The 19172-nt window shown below is 45.8% G+C and overlaps 1 protein-coding gene across 1 annotated transcript in view; it reads left to right on the plus strand.

Moving 5' to 3' along the window:
* Positions 1-3673: 3673 nt before the first annotated feature.
* Positions 3674-19172, plus strand: part of LOC114667524 (sialic acid-binding Ig-like lectin 14) — a 31859-nt gene continuing 16360 nt past the window's right edge. The window contains exons 1-5 of the mRNA XM_028822848.2: positions 3674-3948; positions 4035-4397; positions 8849-9145; positions 14199-14462; positions 14849-15115. Coding sequence (XP_028678681.1) covers positions 3897-3948; positions 4035-4397; positions 8849-9145; positions 14199-14462; positions 14849-15115 — 1243 coding nt within the window. The 5' untranslated portion in view covers positions 3674-3896. The remainder of the gene's footprint in view (positions 3949-4034; positions 4398-8848; positions 9146-14198; positions 14463-14848; positions 15116-19172) is intronic.

Here is a 19172-nt window from a genome sequence, read left to right on the forward strand (position 1 = left end):
GTCTGCTGCATTGAAGACCTTCAAGAGCACAGTCAGGTCAGGTCGGGTTGGGGAGCAGGCACTGGTACTGCGTTTTGCCACACCCACCACATGACGTAACACCTCAGGATCCTGGTTGGCAACCCCCCAGGCAGACACGTTGTCCAGTCCCACCCTCCAGAAATGACCATCTATCTGCTGCAGCCAGGTGTTATGTAGGCGTCCCCTTGGCCTGGTCCAGCCACTCGGGTCCTCAACAATGAGCCGAATCACCCTCGGGTAATGGCACCACATGGCCGTAGTGCCGTAACTGATGCTCCCTCGCAATTCAGGTCATGTGCCTCATTCGGGACTCTATGACGAGAGGGACCCAAGGACTCTCTGAAGAGACACGCATGAAGGAGTCCAATCTTCATCTCAGGTCACTGGAGAGCGTCCATGTCTCACAAACAGGGAGCACCAGGACACTGAAGACTTGGACCTTCACCCTTTTGCACCACACACCCTTTTCCAGTGACATCATGACCCCTCCATGCTGTCCCAGGACATCTACTGACTTCATAGGAAGAGTCACCATAGACATGAATGTCACTGCTGAGGTAAGTCAACCTCTCGATGATGAGGTCGACACTCTCTCCGCAGACAGACACACTGCTGATGGCCGTGCCCAAGAGGTCATTAAAGGCCTGGCTCTCGGTTTTTATCAGGACCCTCACAAGCTCAGACATTCAGACTCCTCACTCAGTCTCTTAAGACCCCCAATCAGACCCTCCATTGACTAAGCGAAGATCACAGCATCATCAGCAAAGTCAAGATCAGTGAATCTCTCTTCACCAACAGATGCCCCCCAGCCACTGGACCCCATGACTCTGCCCAACACCCAGTCCATACAAGCACTGAACAGAGTAGGAGCAGAACAGACCACTGACAGACCCCAGAATCAACTGGGAAAAACACAGAGGGTCTGCCTCCACTCTGCACAGCACTCACAGTACCAGTGTACAGGCCGGCCATGATATCCAGCAACTCTGAGGGGATCCGGCAAAGTCTCTTTTTCATTGGTCGTTGAGATGTTTCTACACCTTGTGTGGAGTCCATCTGTTTTCAAGTGAATCGATGGGACGTGAACAGGAAAGGCACACACTCGTCTAGAGAAGCGTAAAAACCGAGACATGAGGTCGAAGGAATTGCCTGCAGAGCTTATTAGATACGACTGGCTGGTGCAACAGATCTGGAGACGGCTACAGGAACACATCTGCTTCACTGAAGATCCTCAAGAGCACAGTGGCCTCCATAATTCTTCAAAGGAAGACGTTTGGAACAACCACAAGTCTTTGTAGAGCTGACCACTTGGACAAACTGAAGAATCAGACGAGAAGGGCCTTAGTAAGAGAGATGACTGAGAACCTGACGGTCATGCCAGCTGAGCTCCAGAGAAGACTGCAGGAACTGGAGTGGACATTGCAGTGATACGTCAGCTCCACAAGGTTGGAAAAGGCTGGACACACTTTGGACGATTCTGTTCTTTGATGTCCCAAATGCTTTCAGTACGTTCTAGTCATCTTTGTTAAGGGACAGACTCGGAGATATGCAGGTGGGTGCCTGAGGGGTCCTGGATGATGAACTATCTAGTGGGTGGACCACCATTTGTGAGGCTCAAGGCCTGTGTGAGCAACACTGGAGCACCACAAGGAACAGTCCTGTCTGCTTTACTCTTCACTCTCTACACCTATAAATATAACAGCAGGTCAGATCAATGTAGAAATTCTTAGATGCTTCTGCACTTATGGGGTCTATTGATGGGGGGATGAGACAAAGGAGAGTCATCAGGGGGAGAACATTAAGAATTGTCTGCAACTGAACATCAACAAAACCAAGGAAGTGGTTATTGACTTTCACCTCACCAAAGAGCCTCCATGTCCAGTCACTGTTCAGGTAGTGCACTCCTTCAAGTATATGGGGGTCCACGTCAAAGACAGTTTGAACTGGTCTCATAACATAGAGGAACTCGAGAAGAAAGGGGAGACAACACTCCTTCAGTGGGGGTATTGACGTCCTTCACATTGTCTACAACTCTGTGAGTGCCATTATGAACAATGCTGCACATCCTCTGTGTGACACACCAACACTGAGGACTTTCAGCCAACAAATCATTCAGCAGAAGTGTGTCAGGAAATGCAACTGGTGGGGGGCTCCATTACACCAACAGCGATACGCCCCTAGTGCACCTCACTGGGACTGGAACTGCCAAGGCAGAAGTTTCCTTTCTTTTTAATTTTCTTTTTCTTAATCATTGTGGTGTGTGCTCAGACCAGAGTGTGTGTGTGTGTGTGTGTGTGTGTGTGTGTGTGTGTGTGTGTGTGTGTGTGTGTGTGTGTATCTGTCTGTCTATTATATAGTGCCTTTCAGATCTATCTATCTATCTATCTATCTATCTATCTATCTATCTATCTATCTATCTATCTATCTATTATATAGTGCCTTTCAAATCTATCTATCTATCTATCTATCTATCTATCTATCTATCTATCTATCTATCTATCTATCTATCTATCTATCTATCTATCTATCTATTATATAGTGCCTTTCAAATCTATCTATCTATCTATCTATCTATCTATCTATCTATCTATCTATCTATCTATCTATCTATCTATCTATCTATCTATCTATTATATAGTGCCTTTCACATCTATCTATCTTTATTTATTTAAAGAGCTCCTGTAAAAGGCCAAATGTCCCCCTGGGGATAAATAATAAACTTCTATCCATCACACCTTATGGCAGAGCAGCCAGACAACACATGAAGCCCGTATAGAGTTTGCAACGAGGCACCTAAAGGACTCTCAGACTGTGAGAAATGCGATTCTCTGGTCTTGTGGCGCTCAAACTGCACCAAATTTTATACCCAAAAATAAAAGGTCATTTGAGTGCACTAAATTTAAATGACATTCTGAGTGTGACAAAAGTTAATTGTAAAAAAATGTTTTTTATGTTCTAATAACAAAGGCAGGCACTTTAGTGTAGTGGTTAAGGCTTTGGACCTCAAGCACTGAGGGTGAGGGTTCCAATCCCACTGCTGCCACCATTATGTGACCCTCAACAAGGCACTTCACCTGCCTGATCTCCAATTGGAAAAATGAAATGGAAAATGATTGTATCTCAGCAGTTGAAGGTTTCTTTGGATAAAGGCATCAGTTAAATAATAAGTTAATACATCTTTCATTATTTTTAACGATTTCTTCAAGCTTACGTACATGTTATTTAGACCAGAAGAGCTCAATCTCGTCCTCGGGGAACCCTCAAACCTTCCATGTTTTTGTTCGCTCCCACCACATCCGTATCTGGCAATCAGTAATTGTGTAGTAACCCATATGGGCCTCGTATGATCCCAGGGTGCACAGTTCGATGGGGCCCGTATAAAACACACATGGGACTTGGGTGGGCTTGCTACCTGGAGAGTGCACATGGACGGGTGCATTGAGTCCCCTCACTTTATTTTTAAAATCGCGATTGTCTTTGATTGATGGTGACGGCGGCAGACTACTTTGGTTTCAAATTGTAAAAAAGATCACACGCAAAAAAAAAATCACCTTGGGTCGAGAAAGCGCATATAAGAAAAACAAAGTAAATGAACCATTCGAACAACACCTTAAAATAAATGAATAAGACACCACAAAGACAGGTTGAAAGTCACTGCTTTCATCTTCCAGTTTCACTATCAACAAACCCTTTCAAAAATAAGACACGAAAGACTCGTAAATAGTAATAAAGGGCGACGAGCTGTTGATGCAGCAACAGGAACAGAAATACCTGACGTGCGGGCAGGGGGCTTGAGGGTGGGGGGGTCTCCGCCACCTCCACCACTAAACATCAACGCTGTAGAGGCGCCTCAAGCCGCTGTTGCTCCTCCAAAAATGAACAGAAGGGTCGTCAGGGCGCGTTTCTCGTTCTTTTGTATCCTGCAAGGTAACGAACCCCAGAAAGCGTCCCGACCGGGCCGTTGAGCTGCGAAGTACAATCCGCGTCTTCATTTTTCATTTTTTACCTTTCAGGTTTTTCGTTCTGCGCCGCCTCATGGAATCTGAAGCTTCCGAGGAGCATGTCGGTGGTCGAGCGCTCCTGTGTGATCATCCCGTGTTCGTTTTCGCCTGTATTCAAAGTGACCTCTATTCACTGGTACCAGTTTGCCAGTATAGGGTACCCCAAAGTGTTCGATAGTAAGGAACCTTGGAGCGCCTTGTCGGAGTTCAAAGGACGCACCGGTTTGGTGGGCAAAGTGGAAGATGGCAACTGCACTTTGAAGATTAGTGGTGCTCGAATGTCGGACAGCGGCGTGCGGCTTTACGTTTGGCTCAACCCCGATCAGTACAGCAACTTTAAGTTTTATGATCAAACTGTGCAGCTCCTTGTTTCAGGTAAGCGCGGCGTCCGACTAATGTCACCTACGGGCGTCACTGCGTATGACTGTAAGCCGTGTGAATGAGATTGTGGCAGCGACATCGGGCAGAAACATATGCACCAAAAAGTGGACCACCTGAGCGCTTAGTGTAAGACATCGGGGTGACACCACCACTCGTCACCAGAGACTGGCCCCGGGCTAAATAGGTGGCATGTCTTGGAGGAATATGTCACGTCCGAAAGTAACGGCAATTGGTTTGCCCAAAGAGACAATCAATCCCTTAGGCGACTTAGGCGACCGCCGTCATCCAAGTGGCGCCGTTAATTAAAGTTAGGGGCGCGGAACGCACGCTCTGTACGTCGAGGTGTCCGGGTCGTCGAGCCCTGATGATACTGAGTGGGCGCCGTTACCAACTGTTAGGCCGTTTCAGAAAGTAAAATACGCGCGTTTCGGACACCGGGGTTGGGTTCGCTCCTTAAAATCCAAGGTATACACACAAAGTGGAGCCATTTCTGCTATTGAGGAGACCTCCAAATTAAACCCATGTCGTCGAAGTCTAATAATTCCGACTACCCGATTCGAGGGGCGACATCCGTTCGCCCCTCCTTGTCCTCCCAATGGGCATTCGACAGGCACTGCCTGGTCCTCTAATTCATTTCAGGCGGGCAAAAATATTTTGAGTTTTAATGTGCCCACTTATAAGATCTGGATCGGACCCCCAAAACACGACCTCAGGTGGGGTGCCAGGAGAGGATAAAAGAGAGCGCAGGAATCACAACGAGGCGGTACGTGGACTGGGGGGCTGAGCAGCATATGGGGCTCTTTGATTTCTGCCTTTTATATAATGTAATTTTTTATATGTTATATAGCGCCTTTCACACATATCTGCTAATTTACTATAGGGCTAAATCGCTCTAATGAGGAGCGTCATCCAGTCATTCACGATATTAACGGCGCCTTTCATAAGTATCCGTCTGTTACATTGTGTATTATTAACACAACTGATCCGTGTGTCTATTGAATAATACCTTTCGAAATTCATCAGTCCGCTAGACTTAGAGGGACTTTTATACAGTGCATATGGAAAGTATTCCCAGCGCTTCATCACTTTCTCCACATTTTGTTATGTTACAGCCTTATTCCAAAATGGATTAAATTCATTTTTTCCCTCAGAATTCTTCACATAACACCCCATAATGACAACGTGAAAAAAGTTTACTTGAGGTTTTTGCAAATTTATTAAAAATAAAAAAATTGAGAAATCCCATGTCCATAAGTATTCACAGCCTTTGCAGTGAAGCTCCAAATTGACCTCAGGTTCATCCTGTTTCCCCTGATCATCCTTGAGATGTTTCTGCAGCTTCATTGGAGTCCACCTGTGGTCAATTCAGTTGACTGGACATGATTTGGAAAGGCACACACCTGTCTATAGAAGGTCCCACAGTTGACAGTTCATGTCAGAGCACAAACCAAGCATGAAGTCGAAGGAATTTTCTGTAGACCTCCAAGACAGGATTGTCTCGAGGCACAAATCTGGGGAAGGTTACAGAAAAATTTCTGCTGCTTTGAAGGTCCCAATGAACACAGTGGCCTCCATCATCCGTAAGTGGAAGAAGTTTGAAACCACCAGGACTCTTCCTAGAGCTGGTTGGCCATCTAAACTGAGCGATCGGAGGAGAAGGGCCTTAGTCAGGGAGGTGACCAAGAACCCGATGGTCACTCTGTCAGAGCTCCAGAGGTCCTTTGTGGAGAGAGGAGAACCTTCCAGAAGGACAACCATCTCTGCAGCAATCCACCAATCAGGCCTGTATGGTAGAGTGGCCAGACGGAAGCCACTCCTTATTAAAAGGCACATGGCAGCCCGCCTGGAGTTTGACAAAAGGCACCTGAAGGACTCTCAGACCATGAGAAAGAAAATTCTCTGGTCTGATGAGACAAAGATTGAACTCTTTGGTGTGAATGCCAGGAGTCACGTTTGGAGGAAACCAGGCACCGCTCATCACCAGGCCAATACCATCCCTACAGTGAAGTATGGTGGTGGCAGCATCATGCTGTGAGGATGTTTGTCAGCGGCAGGGACTGGGAGACTCGTCAGGATAAAGGGAAAGATGACTGCAGCAATGTACAGAGACATCCTGGATGAAAACCTGCTCCAGAGCGCTCTTGACCTCAGACTGGGGCGACGGTTCATCTTTCAGCAGGACAACAACCCTAAGCACACAGCCAGGATATCAAAGAAGTGGCTTCAGGACAACTCTGTGAATGTCCTTGAGTGGCCCAGCCAGAGCCCAGACTTGAATCTGATTGAACATCTCTGGAGAGATCTTAAAATGGCTGTGCACCGACGCTTCCCATCCAACCTGATGGAGCTTGAGAGGTGCTGCAAAGAGGAATGGGTGAAACTGGCCAAGGATAGGTGTGCCAAGCTTGTGGCATCATATTCAACAAGACTTGAGGCTGGAATTGCTGCCAAAGGGGCATCAACAAAGTATTGAGCAAAGGCTGTGAATAATTATGGACATGGGATTTCTCAATGTTTTTATTTTTAATAAATTTGCAAAAACCTCAAGTAAACTTTTTTCACGTTGCCATTATGGGGTGTTGTGTGCAGAATTCTGAGGGAAAAAATAAATTTAATCCATTTTGGAATAAGGCTGTAACATAACAAAATGTGGACAAAGTGATGTGCTGTGAATACTTTCTGGATGCACTGTATCTTTTGTCTCATAAAGCACCTTTTCATCTATATTATAGGGTTTCAGATAAAAATTCACCTATTGAATATAGCGCCTTTCATCGATCAGCTGAATACTGCCATTCATGTCTGTCTGTTATTCTGTGCGTTTCTAACTAAGAGGATGTTTTTATTTCACTATTTATCCATCCATCAAACTCATAGCGTCTTTGATATCTAAGTTGTAGTTTTTTTTTAATACATCAGTCCACTGAATATAGCGCCTGTCACTTTCCTTTCATCCATGCGATGTAGTGTTTTAAAATCTGTCTCATATAGCACCATCTTATCTGCATTTTAGAGTTTCAAAGAGCATTAATCCATATATATTTATTACATATAGTGCCTATCGTCATAATCCATCGGATTAATACCACCTTTCATGTCTACCTATTATAGCATCTTCGTATGTCTTATATCGTGCATTTCTAAAAAAAAAGAAAATAATGTTATGAGTCTATTGAATATAGCGCCTTTATTCTTTCATCAGTCAGACTTATAATGCCTTTCATATCTATCTGTCTCATGTAGCACTTTCTTAGCTGGTGCTTTGCAGTAAGGAGATTGTGGGTTCGTTTCCCGGGTCCTCCCTGTGTGGAGAGCGCTTTGAGTAGTGAGAAAAGCGCTATATAAATGTAATGAATTATTATTATTATTATCTCTGTTATGCTGTAAGATTTTAGATAAAATTCATCCATTGAATATCACACCTTTCATGTCTGTGTATTATATTGTGAAAAAATGATGCATGTCTCTCTTCAATATAGTGCCCTCCATTATCTGCTTATCAATCAGACTTGTAATACCTATTGTAATACCTCTTCTATCTATCTATCTATCTATCTATCTATCTATCTATCTATCTATCTATCTATCTATCTATCTATCTATCTATCCATTTTCCAACCCGCTGAATCTGAACACAGGGTCATGGGGGTCTGCTGGAGCCAATCCCAGCCAACACAGGGCACAAGGCAGGAACCAAACCCAGGCAGGGTGCCAACCCACTGCAGTCTATCTATCTATCTATCTATCTATCTATCTATCTATCTATCTATCTATCTATCTATCTATCTATCTATCTATCTATCTATCTATCTATCTATCTATCTAAGTGTTTCAAATAAAGCCAGTCTACTGGATATGGCGCCCATCATGTCTTCTATCTGTCCCTCCACTATAGCACTTACTTGCCTGTCTATTACTGAATTCTGTAAATTTCTAATCAAACGGTTGCATTATTTGGCTGATGCCTTTATTACAACATCACAGGTACATTTGGCTCCACTTATTTTTCCAGTTGGGGCTCAGGCAGGTGACGTGACTTGCTCTTTTGCCGCATGCTGGTGTCAGTAGTGGGATTTGAACCCACCCTTTCAAGGACGAACTCCAATGCCATAACTGCGATGCCACACTCAGTGCCAGTGCGAGGTTATTTTGCGCCCTCTGCCAAGCTTATTAGTGCACTAACCGAGTGTTCAGTAACTAACCCGTGTAGCTCTGTTTTCCCCCCTCATGATCTGCACCCTTGATGGATGTCAGATTCATCAAAACTGTATGTGGTGCCCTTTATTGTCCTTTAACATCTGTCTTTGTATTATATAGTGCCTTTCACGTGTCTCTTGATTATAGCCTGTGTCGTTATCTCACCGTCTCTCATGTTTAAGTTGCCCTTCCTGTTCTCTTGCCCGTTGTGTTCGCTGGTCTGACGACATGGACTCGTTTCATTTCAGGTCAGGTACCCGCTCCTCAGATGTTTCAACCCACTGAGCTGGCTGAGGGCCGGCTGGCGACTGTCCATTGTGAAGTTGTCCATGCCTGCCCTGATTCCCCGCCAGTGCTCACCTGGAGCCGGGATGACGGGGTCGTGACTGTTGACCACTTTGCTAAGGATGCGGTCGGCAACTGGAAAATGAAATCTGCTTTCTCCTGGACAGCTTCACACATCGATGATGGAAAGAAACTCTCGTGTACGGTCCAACACGAAGGAGGCAGAATGGCGGTGAGCTCAGTGACCCTGAAAGTAAACTGTGAGTAGAAAAGACTCCATTAAACACTCAATAAAGTGCCAACTGCACTCTTTTGAAGGATATGTTGGCATCAGACTTAGCCCTGCTGTCTCTCAGCTCCAGAGACCCCAATTGAAATTCTTCTCTGGTTTCCTCTCATGTGACATTTGCATGTTCTCCTCAGGTTTGTGTGGATTTTCCTTCTGAATCTCAAAGACTGGCACTGCTAAATTGCTACTGGCTGAAAGAGTGGCATAACTTGAAGAGCTCTTTCCTGTGTGAACGTGATGGCATTTGCTTTGCCCACTGAGCTGGTCAATTCATTATGCAACACAGTGCCTTCATCTGCGGGGCACCTGTTATGAGAGTTAATGGGCGTGCACTTCGGACACCAAGGGGGGACAGTTGTAGAACTCTGATTATATTGAGTGGGCGCTGTTACCTGCTGGGCACCGTTTATGAAGGTAAAATTGGACACACACCTTAAAGCCCACAGTGTATACACAAAGTGGCATGCACACTGGACACTGAGGGGGACCCAATGTCTAACGATACCCACTGCTATGGACAATAAGTGGATGTCCGTCCACCCCATCCAGTGCTCCAAATGGGGTTCAACTGACACCGACTGCCCCCCATAAATGAATGTGCCCATTAAAAATGTGTGCAGGTCCTAATGACATTATATCGTGATGGCCATAGGGGGAGCAATGGAGCAGAAATCAAACCCAGAAAACAATTAAGGAGGCTCAGGTAACAACCAAAAAAGAAAAGGCCTCCTTAAACACACCACCACACGGGACAGGAATTACACAGGGATGGCAATAAAATAAAAAGAGGTGTCCCCACTGTGCCCACATTCCCCGCTCTTCCTCGTGCCACATGAGCCTTGGCAACCACTGCACTAAAGCCTGATGGTCCTTTGAACCCCTGCAGTCCTGAAGCAGTTCCAGGTCAATCACCCCTGGGGCTGGGATTAGCCTGGCCAAACTCCTAGAGCTCCCCCTGGTGGTGCCAATTACACTTCTGGCTGCCAGTCCACCTAAAGAATAAGCGTCTGTGTGTCCGTGTGTCCTATCCGGTTGTTAGGTGTCTGTCACTCCAACAAGTTGGGCAGGAGCATTCAGGTGCTGGCGCGGTGCCCACTGCCACATCAGCTTTCCATTCGGAGGGACATTTCAATTTCAGAAGGAGCGCATTTGTGTGCCCCAATACTCCTTGACAGAGTTTCCTCTACATTTTTAGACAAATCGGCCATGCCCACCCATTGGAAGGTGGGCTCCTTAGATATCTTTGCCTGCTCTTCCTGCACCCTTAAAACAAAATGGCTTTCTCCTTTCCGGGTGTTTTGCAGGTCAGCCTTTTGTTAAATGTCACCCCCTTGTATACAGCAGATGTGCCACTGAACCGGAACTAAGAAACCGGGCTAAATTTAGAAAGGCACACTGAGTCATTGTACTGTAATAAAGTGAATGACGCGTGGAGAGTTGGGGGGGCTAAGAATAGACACGAAAGTGGGAAAAAACATTGAATTAGAAACTAAAGGGGCCTTACATAAAGCCACAGCCATGAGCCACCTCCAAGTGTCCAATGGCAGGAACTTGTGGTGTCCAGATGACACGTAGAAGCCCTGAAGCCGTCTGCCAAGAGCTCCCTCTAGTGGAGGGGATACATAATAACTTTAGAGCTTTTCACCTTTTACCTTCAAGCCTCAGCGGTGAGTACTTCCAGATGTCCCCTGTGAATTACTTCTGCCCTCTGGGTGCCATGTAGACCCCTAGTGCCATCTAAGCAGAGCCCCCTCTAGTGGGGGGAATAAAAACAATTCAAAAGGTGAAAAGCTCTTACCTTCAACCCCCAGCCATGAGTACTTCCAAATGTCCCATTAGAGTTACATCTGCCTTCTGGGTGCCTTGTAGAAGCCCTGGTGCCATCTAAGCAGAGCGCCCTCTAGTGCATAGGGGTAAAAATAATTTAAGAACTTTTCACCTTTTACCTTCAAGTCTCAGCCATGGGTACTTCCAGATGACCCATTAGAATTAAATCAGCCTGCAGGAGCCCATGCAGAAGCCCTGGTGCCATCTAAGCAGAGTACCCTCTAGTGCATAGGGTTTAAAATAATTTAAGAGCTTTTCACCTTTTACCTTAAAGTCTCAGTCATGGGTACTTCCAGATGTCCCCTGTGAATTACTTCAGCCTTCTGGGTGCCACGTAGAAACCTTGGAGCCATCTAAGCAGAGTGCCCTCTAGTGCATAGGGGTAAAAATAATTTAAGAACTTTTCACCTTTTACCTTCAAGTCTCAGCCATGGGTACTTCCAGATGTCCCAATAGAGTTACTTCAGCCTTCTGGGTGCCACGTACAAGCCCTGGTGCCATCTAAGCAGAGCACTCTCTAGTGCATAGGGGTAAAAATAATTTAAGAGCTTTTCACCTTTTACCTTAAAGTCTCAGTCATGGGTACTTCCAGATGTCCCCTGTGAATTACTTCTGCCCTCTGGGTGCCATGTAGACACCTAGTGCCATCTAAGCAGAGCCCCCTCTAGTGGGGGGAATAAAAACAATTCAAAAGGTGAAAAGCTCTTACCTTCAACCCCCAGCTATGAGTACTTCCAAATGTCCCATTAGAGTTACATCTGCCTTCTGGGTGCCTTGTAGAAGCCCTGGTGCCATCTAAGCAGAGCATAGGGGTAAAAATAATTTAAGACCTTTTCACCTTTTACCTTAAAGTCTCAGTCATGGGTACTTCCAGATGTCCCCTGTGAATTACTTCAGCCTTCTGGGTGCCACGTAGAAACCTTGGAGCCATCTAAGCAGAGCGCCCTCTAGTGCATAGGGGTAAAAACAATTCAAAAGGTGAAAAGTTCTTACCTTCAAGCCCACGGCCATGGGTACTTCCAGATGCCCCATGAGAATTACGTCCACCTCCTGACCCCCTGGATGCCATGTAGAAGTCCTGGTGCCATCTAAGCAGAGCGCCTGATGCTGCATCAACCACAGAACGAGGTTGGTGAACCCCAAACAGGGTGCCCCCTATCGGAATCTCTGACAAGTGCAAACCTACTGCAGGGAAACTCCATCTTGATCTCTGCTAACTTTGTAACTCTGAAATTATATTAATGGGAATATTTATTTTAAACAGTTCCGGGTCCTGAAAATGCCTGTTTTTGCAAGTGCTGCCCCCTGTTGGTCATGAATCTTGTTAAATTCACAGACTCCTGCTATATTATTTGATCATTCTTCATTGTTTTACTCTAAATAGTTTAGACCCCTATAGAATTTGATGGAACCCTTTCAGTCTGGATTCAGGGCGCGGCACAGCTGTGAAACTGCTCTGCTACGGGTAACCAATGATTTGCTTATGGCAGCAGACTCTGGACAAACTAGCATATTAATTCTGTTAGACCTCAGTGCAGCATTTGACACTCAGGTCAGACATGACATTCTACTGTCCAGAATGGAGAACATGCTGGGTATCTCTGGCACTGCCCTCCAGTGGTTCAAGTCCTATCTGAGTGATAGGCAAGAGTTTGTTAGTCTTGGCAACAGCAGATCCAACTCCGTGCCAGTCACACAAGGAGTCCCTCAGGGCTCTGTCCTTGGTCCTCTGCTTTTCTGTATTTATATGCTTCCCCTTGGCCATATTATCCGTAGTTATGGATTGGGTTATCATTTTTATGCAGATGATACTCAACTCTACTTCAATGTTAAAAGTGGAACTTCATCAGAGCTTTCTCAGCTCACAACCTGCCTTAGTGAAATTAAAACCTGGATGGAGCAGAACTCCTTAAAATTAAATTGCAATAAAACTGAACTCCTGCAAATTGGGACTAAAATGCAACTTAATAAAATGAGCTCCTTCCCAGTCCATCTTGGCAGTGATCTCATCAGACCTGCCTCTACTGTAAAAAATCTTGGTGTCATTTTTGATTCCTCCCTCACTTATTCCACCCACATAAATCACATTAAGAAACTTTCTTACTTTCACCTCCGTAACATATCCCGTGTTCGCTCCTTCCTCTCCTTCTCTAATGCTGAGAAACTTGTCCATGCTTTTATCACATCCCGCATCGATTATTGTAATTCCCTACTGGCAGGTGCCCCTTCTAATCTTCTATCACAGCTCCAGCTTATTCAAAACTCAGCTGCAAGAGTCCTTACTCGAACCAGCAGCAGCGAGCACATCACACCCATCCTGCTCCGTCTTCACTGGCTCCCTGTGTCCTACAGAATCGAATATAAAATCCTACTAATAACCTACAAAGCTTTAAATAACCTCACACCAAACTACATCAGTGACCTCCTCCATCACTATGTGCCTGCCCGCCCACTAAGGTCCTCTGATTCTGGTAATCTTGTTGTGCCCCTCACTAATCTACACTCCATGGGTGACAGCAGGGCCTTCAGCTGTATAGCGCCCAGACTCTGGAATGACCTACCGAAATTAATCAGGTCAGCTGACTCCATGAATTCTTTTAAAAAACAACTCCAAACTCATCTGTTCAGTTTGGCTTTTAGCTCTATTTGACTTTATTACCCTTCTCTCAGTTTACATCTCTGTCAAGATGCTAATGTAACCTGTGTGTGTGTGCTAGACCATCAATTATGTTGTCTGTTTTTTTCAGAATTTACTGTCTTAATCTTCTTTATTTATTTATCTGGTTTGTACAATGCTATATACTGTATATTCTGCCGTTCTTTATTATATTCTGTAAGTGCCTTGAGCATGGGAAAGGCGCTATATAAATAAAATGTATTATTATTATTATTATTAGAAATCTGCTTTTGCATGTAGCACCACCTAGTGGTAAGAACTGGTGTTGCTACCCAAGTGTCATTCACAGCTGGGTGCTCCGCTGTCCTCCAGCGGTCCAAATACATGCAGGTTAGAGGACTTGGAATTGTTAAATTGGTAAGTGTGTGTGTGTGGGGTCACCTTGTCATGGGATGGAGCCCTGTCTAGTGGTCGAGGCTTACTGGGATCGGCTCCAGCTTCCCCATAAGTGGGTTTGAAAATGGATAGAAAGCTAACAGAAGGATTGTACTCCGTGTCATTTTGTTTCCCTCCGATTCAGTTGCACCAAAGGATGTGAAAGTCACCGCAAATGCCATGTCCATTACGGAGGGCAGCACGGTGGAGCTCAAGTGTCAGAGTGATGGGAGTCCAAAGCCCGTTCAGTTCCAGTGGTATGAAGCCCAGCCACACTCTGAGGTCGAATTGAGCAATACGTCTGAGGTCCTGACTGTCTCGGGTGTCCGGCGGGACACCGTCTACATCTGCAGGGCGCACAACATGTTGGGCAGCAAGGAATCCGAGCCCCTCGCACTGGAAGTGGAATGTGAGTGACAAACTCCTTTTCTCTTTGATCTTTTTTGTCTGCGAGGTGTCATTTATGGACACAGTGTGCAATCAAGATGGCGGTCCTTGGGTGTTGGGCAGGAGATCGACTTGCACAATGGCAAGTAACTAGTGATGGTTAATCCAGTAACTGGGCATTCAAGGCATGATATGGGGGACTCTGTTGCCATGTGCCCCCCCCTCTTGTAGGTTTACAGTTTAATTCAGTTTGTTCCAAGATTGGACGATTCAGTCCCTTTGCCCTCACCCCATCATAGATGGCATCTATGAAATACTGGGTGGGTAACCACGTTTATTGTGCATCCTGCCCACTAATTTCAATGGTGGTCTCATTCTGCCAGTGTCATCTTGTCTGTACTTCCACAGATATGCCGGACATCAGCCTCGAATCCAGTTGCCGCCTGAAAGCGGATAAGATCAACTGCTTTTGTGTGGCCAGCTCAAACCCACCATCTTTAGTCAGATGGGCTGTGAACGGGACGTTGGACACAAGAACATTTAACATCTCTCAGACCATAAAGGACCACGTGGTGACTACACTCCTGACTGCCAAGGCTGAGACCCCAGTTGTGGTTTCCTGTTATGCTTCGAACAAGCATGGAGAGCGAGAGCTCCAACTACCAATGGCATCAGGTGAGTACCATGGGAATGGCATCCGTCAGGTTATCGTCTGCTGACCGTCAGTCCGGGGGCCTCATTTATAAAACTTTGCATGGATTCGAGCGTGAAAACGTGGGATCTGATTGATAAAACCTGGCGTATGCACATTTCTACACAATTCATAAATCACAATCATCTTGTAAATGTGCATACGTGACCACGCCTCCAACCCCGCCCTGAAACATCCATATATGGAGCATGCTAATCAACCTCATGCATATTGTGACCAATAAATCCACCAATTCGGCCCCTCCGATGGCAGTTGGACAAAGAGCAGCTCTGAGGCTGCTCTGTGATGTTTACCTCCCGACAGCTGGCGGCGGCCACACGGTTAAACAGTACACCAATGGCAAGTAACACAACGGCCCTTCGAAAACCTCCTTCGTAGACGGCATGTCGATGGGAAACAAGCAGAGTCTTAACTGGCCATCTGCAGGATCAGCTGTGGGTTTGCAGGCTTACCGAGTAATGCGCACATCACACGATGTTTACAACATTTACAGGCGGGCGCTGACCTGTCTGCTTGATCTCTCTGTCCCATCGTCTCTTCTCCAGACTGCGTCTGCCCCAGTCGCCACTTCTGAGCCGCTGAACCTGCTCAATGAAGAAAGCTTTGAGTTCTTTCAATCTGAAGAAGGGAGCTGAGGGAGGCTGACGGGTCGCGTCGCTGCTTGAAAACCTGTGAAGAAAAACTCCTGTTTTGAGTAAAGCCTCGAGACTGTTCCTGCCTGCTTAGCAATAAAGTTCTTCGTCCTCAGAAACCTCGTGCAACTCTTTGAACCGAGCTTGACAAGCTGCAGAACTTCATTGGCTGGTAGAGCAGAGTCCCACCTGACATGTCGAGAACCCTGAAAACCCATTAAAGAGCACCTGGCTGGGCTCCACAACCGAGAGTGCAAGATCAGGAGCAGCACTACAGTATAGCGCCTCTCCTCTGCACTCTCGGGGGTCTTGGAAGGGCATGAGGTGTCAGCATCTGAGCCGATAGCCATTCTCACCGGACACACGTAACATGGGGACAATCGAGATGAGAAGAGGCCATTCAGCCCCACAAGGCTCGCCAGTCCTACTCACCGTAACCCCTCCACAATAACATCAAGTGGAGTTTTCTGTGCAAAAGCACAAAGAGACGGGCTTTACATGAAAGGGTTAATTAGCACTGGCATCACACAGCACGCCAGCACAGTCCGGGGTTCAAATCCTAGTTCCACGGACTTTCACATTCTCTCCATTTTGTGCCATGTTGGTTGGAGACTCTAAAACTGGGCACTGTACAAGTGAACCCAAGTGCCAGGCGATGGACTGGCACATCCTTGTGCCCCAGGCCACCAATATGAACTCTGGTCCTCCAGATTTGATAATGTTGTGAATTCCACCCCTGCAAAATGCCCTGCAGAATCTAAAAAAAAGAGCCACTTGACTTATTAAATCAAATAAAGAAAACTACAACAAACAGGAAGAGTCAGACAAACGACATAAAGGAGACACAAAAAACAAAAGGATTCCTTTTGAATTTCTGTCAACTATTTAAAACCTCTGGGAATACAAATACAAGATTAATAAAGCAGCAGAAACCAAAGCCAAAGGGGAAATCCAAAAAGCTGCACAAGAACAGCAGGAGAAACATCAAGTGACGTCACACTGCTGTGCGTTCAGGGACTCTTCTGAAAGTGGGGACTTTTTAAATTTCATTTTCTTTAAAGAGAAAAATACATGTTGGCTTACTAAAGATGGATTCAGTCAGTCAGTCAGTCAGTCAGTCAGTCAGTCAGTCAGTCATTATCCAACCCACTATAACCTAACACAGGGTCAAGGGGGTGTGCTGGAGCCAATCCCAGCCAGCACAGGGCGCAAGGCAGGAACAAATCCCGGGCAGGGTGCCAACCCACAGCAGGGCACACACACACACACCAGGGACAAGTTAGGATCGCCGATGCACCTAACCTGCATGTCTTTGGACTGTGGGAGGAAAGCCACGCAGACACGGGGAGAACATGCAAACTCCATGGAGAAAGGACCTGAGAAGTGAACCCAGATGGGTCTCCTTACTGCAAGGCAGCAGCGCTACCCACTGCGCCACCGTGCCGCCCAACATTGATTCATATAAAAAATAAATAAATAAACACTTATCTATATTACTAAACGACAGTTGTATATATGCACGGATGCAGGATGACAGACACATTGAAGCGCACGCGCACTGCCACTCAGCGCCCCAGAGTCAAACCCAGCGGCTTCCCAGACTCAGTAGGTAGCGCCCAAACAACACAACACAACCTGTAAACTAAACTTCAGGTCACAATACAACCACCGCCCGAACGCACACACCACCACATATAAAACCTTCGTTTAGTAATATTTACGAAGGTTGTATATATACACGGACGCCACACACAACCCGTGCCAAACGCGCACGCGCACTCGCACAGCGCCCAACAGTCAAACCCAGCGGCTTCCCAAAGTCAGTAAGTGGCGCCCAAACAACACAACACAACCTGTAAACTAAACTTGACGTAAAGCGTGTACGCCAACAAGTTGCCATGGTGACATATTTAAACATTGACATAGAATAACAAGACGCCTCATGACTAGCAGAATCGTACGTCAACGTCGCCGCCATATTGTGAGTGGCACTGCTGCGGAGTGAAGTAATGAATAATGTGCTGCTTGGGATTGTACAAACCGCTGGACGCTCCAAACCAGATCCCGGGGGATTACATTTCATAGGTAAGGCTGAACAATTGTTTTGGTTATATCTGGCTGTTAGGAAATCCCGTTTTATAATCTTTACTTTAGCTAAGCCAGGCTAAGCTAGCAAAGCTATGCATTTATGTGCTCAAGTGAGCCTCTGAACAGCGTTTTGGCTAAACGTATTTAGTCACTATGTAGATTGTTGTTAGCTGTTAATATGTTTCAAACTTGATGATGTTCTTTCTCAAGGAGCTCATCGAGGAAACACAGTTTGAAATTGACGACCATCATTTTATGCTCACGTCTTGTCGTATCTGTCTTCCACAAACTAAGGCTGCACCATAGTGCCAGACTGAATACTCTCATATTACAAGATCTGAGTGAGCGAGAGGAGTGTGAAGGCAGTCCCCGAAATCTTACTTATATGGGAGGAATGGTTAATAATAATAATAATTATTTAATAATTACCATTATTAGTGTATAAATGGATATTAATAATTGCATTTAAACGATTCGCCACAATCTGTTGTATGTAAACGATACTGTTTTAAATGTTATTGTTTTTTCATCGTCCACGTCTACCTGTATTAGTTTAAATGGCACTTTTGCCACTCGCAATATGGCTGACGTATCGTGTCTACTGGGAAACACAGTGAATGCGGCGTCTATCTATATATGTGTATGTATTTAAACTTGAGGTGGTGGTGACTACTGACAGTGCCAGCAGTCAGCTACTCCACAGTGCCTGCGGTCAGGGGTTCAATTAGGATTCCTAACAGCAAACGACGTCTGGCTAACAACACACCCACAGAAAAACAAAAACGAGACTGCATGGATAAAAACAATGAACGCAGGCACCTACAACGCGCTTCTGAAACACCAGAACCAAACGAGTCACGACTCCAAAGAGAAACAGCTTTACTACAAATATATTTCTTTCATTAAATGAAAACTTTCCCAGGACGCTCCCACCCTCCATGATCTTACATCCCTACAAAGATTGGAGGGAACAGAAAGTAATTGCCATTCTTGGATTTGCGATTCTTTAGAGAATTGCGGGTTTACTGGTGATACAATAAAAGGCCCAAAGTGCACAGGCGCCCCTCCAAATGACTGACTGGACTGGCACTAATACTTCTAAATGCCATTTGAGTGCCTGTATGTTTTATGCGCCCTTCTCCTTGTGCTGTAACCTTGTCGTGGTGGAGAGGCTTGCGTGCTTCAAAGACCCTAAGAGCTATGCTGGGAGGAGCCTTGGCTCCTAGTAGGTCCATCCTTACCAGACTGGCCTTAGGCGAGTAGCCAGACGAAAGACAGCACACTGGTCCTCCAGGTTGGT

The sequence above is a fragment of the Erpetoichthys calabaricus genome, chromosome 17, assembly GCF_900747795.2.
Source record: "Erpetoichthys calabaricus chromosome 17, fErpCal1.3, whole genome shotgun sequence".
In the NCBI taxonomy this organism is placed as follows: domain Eukaryota; kingdom Metazoa; phylum Chordata; class Cladistia; order Polypteriformes; family Polypteridae; genus Erpetoichthys; species Erpetoichthys calabaricus.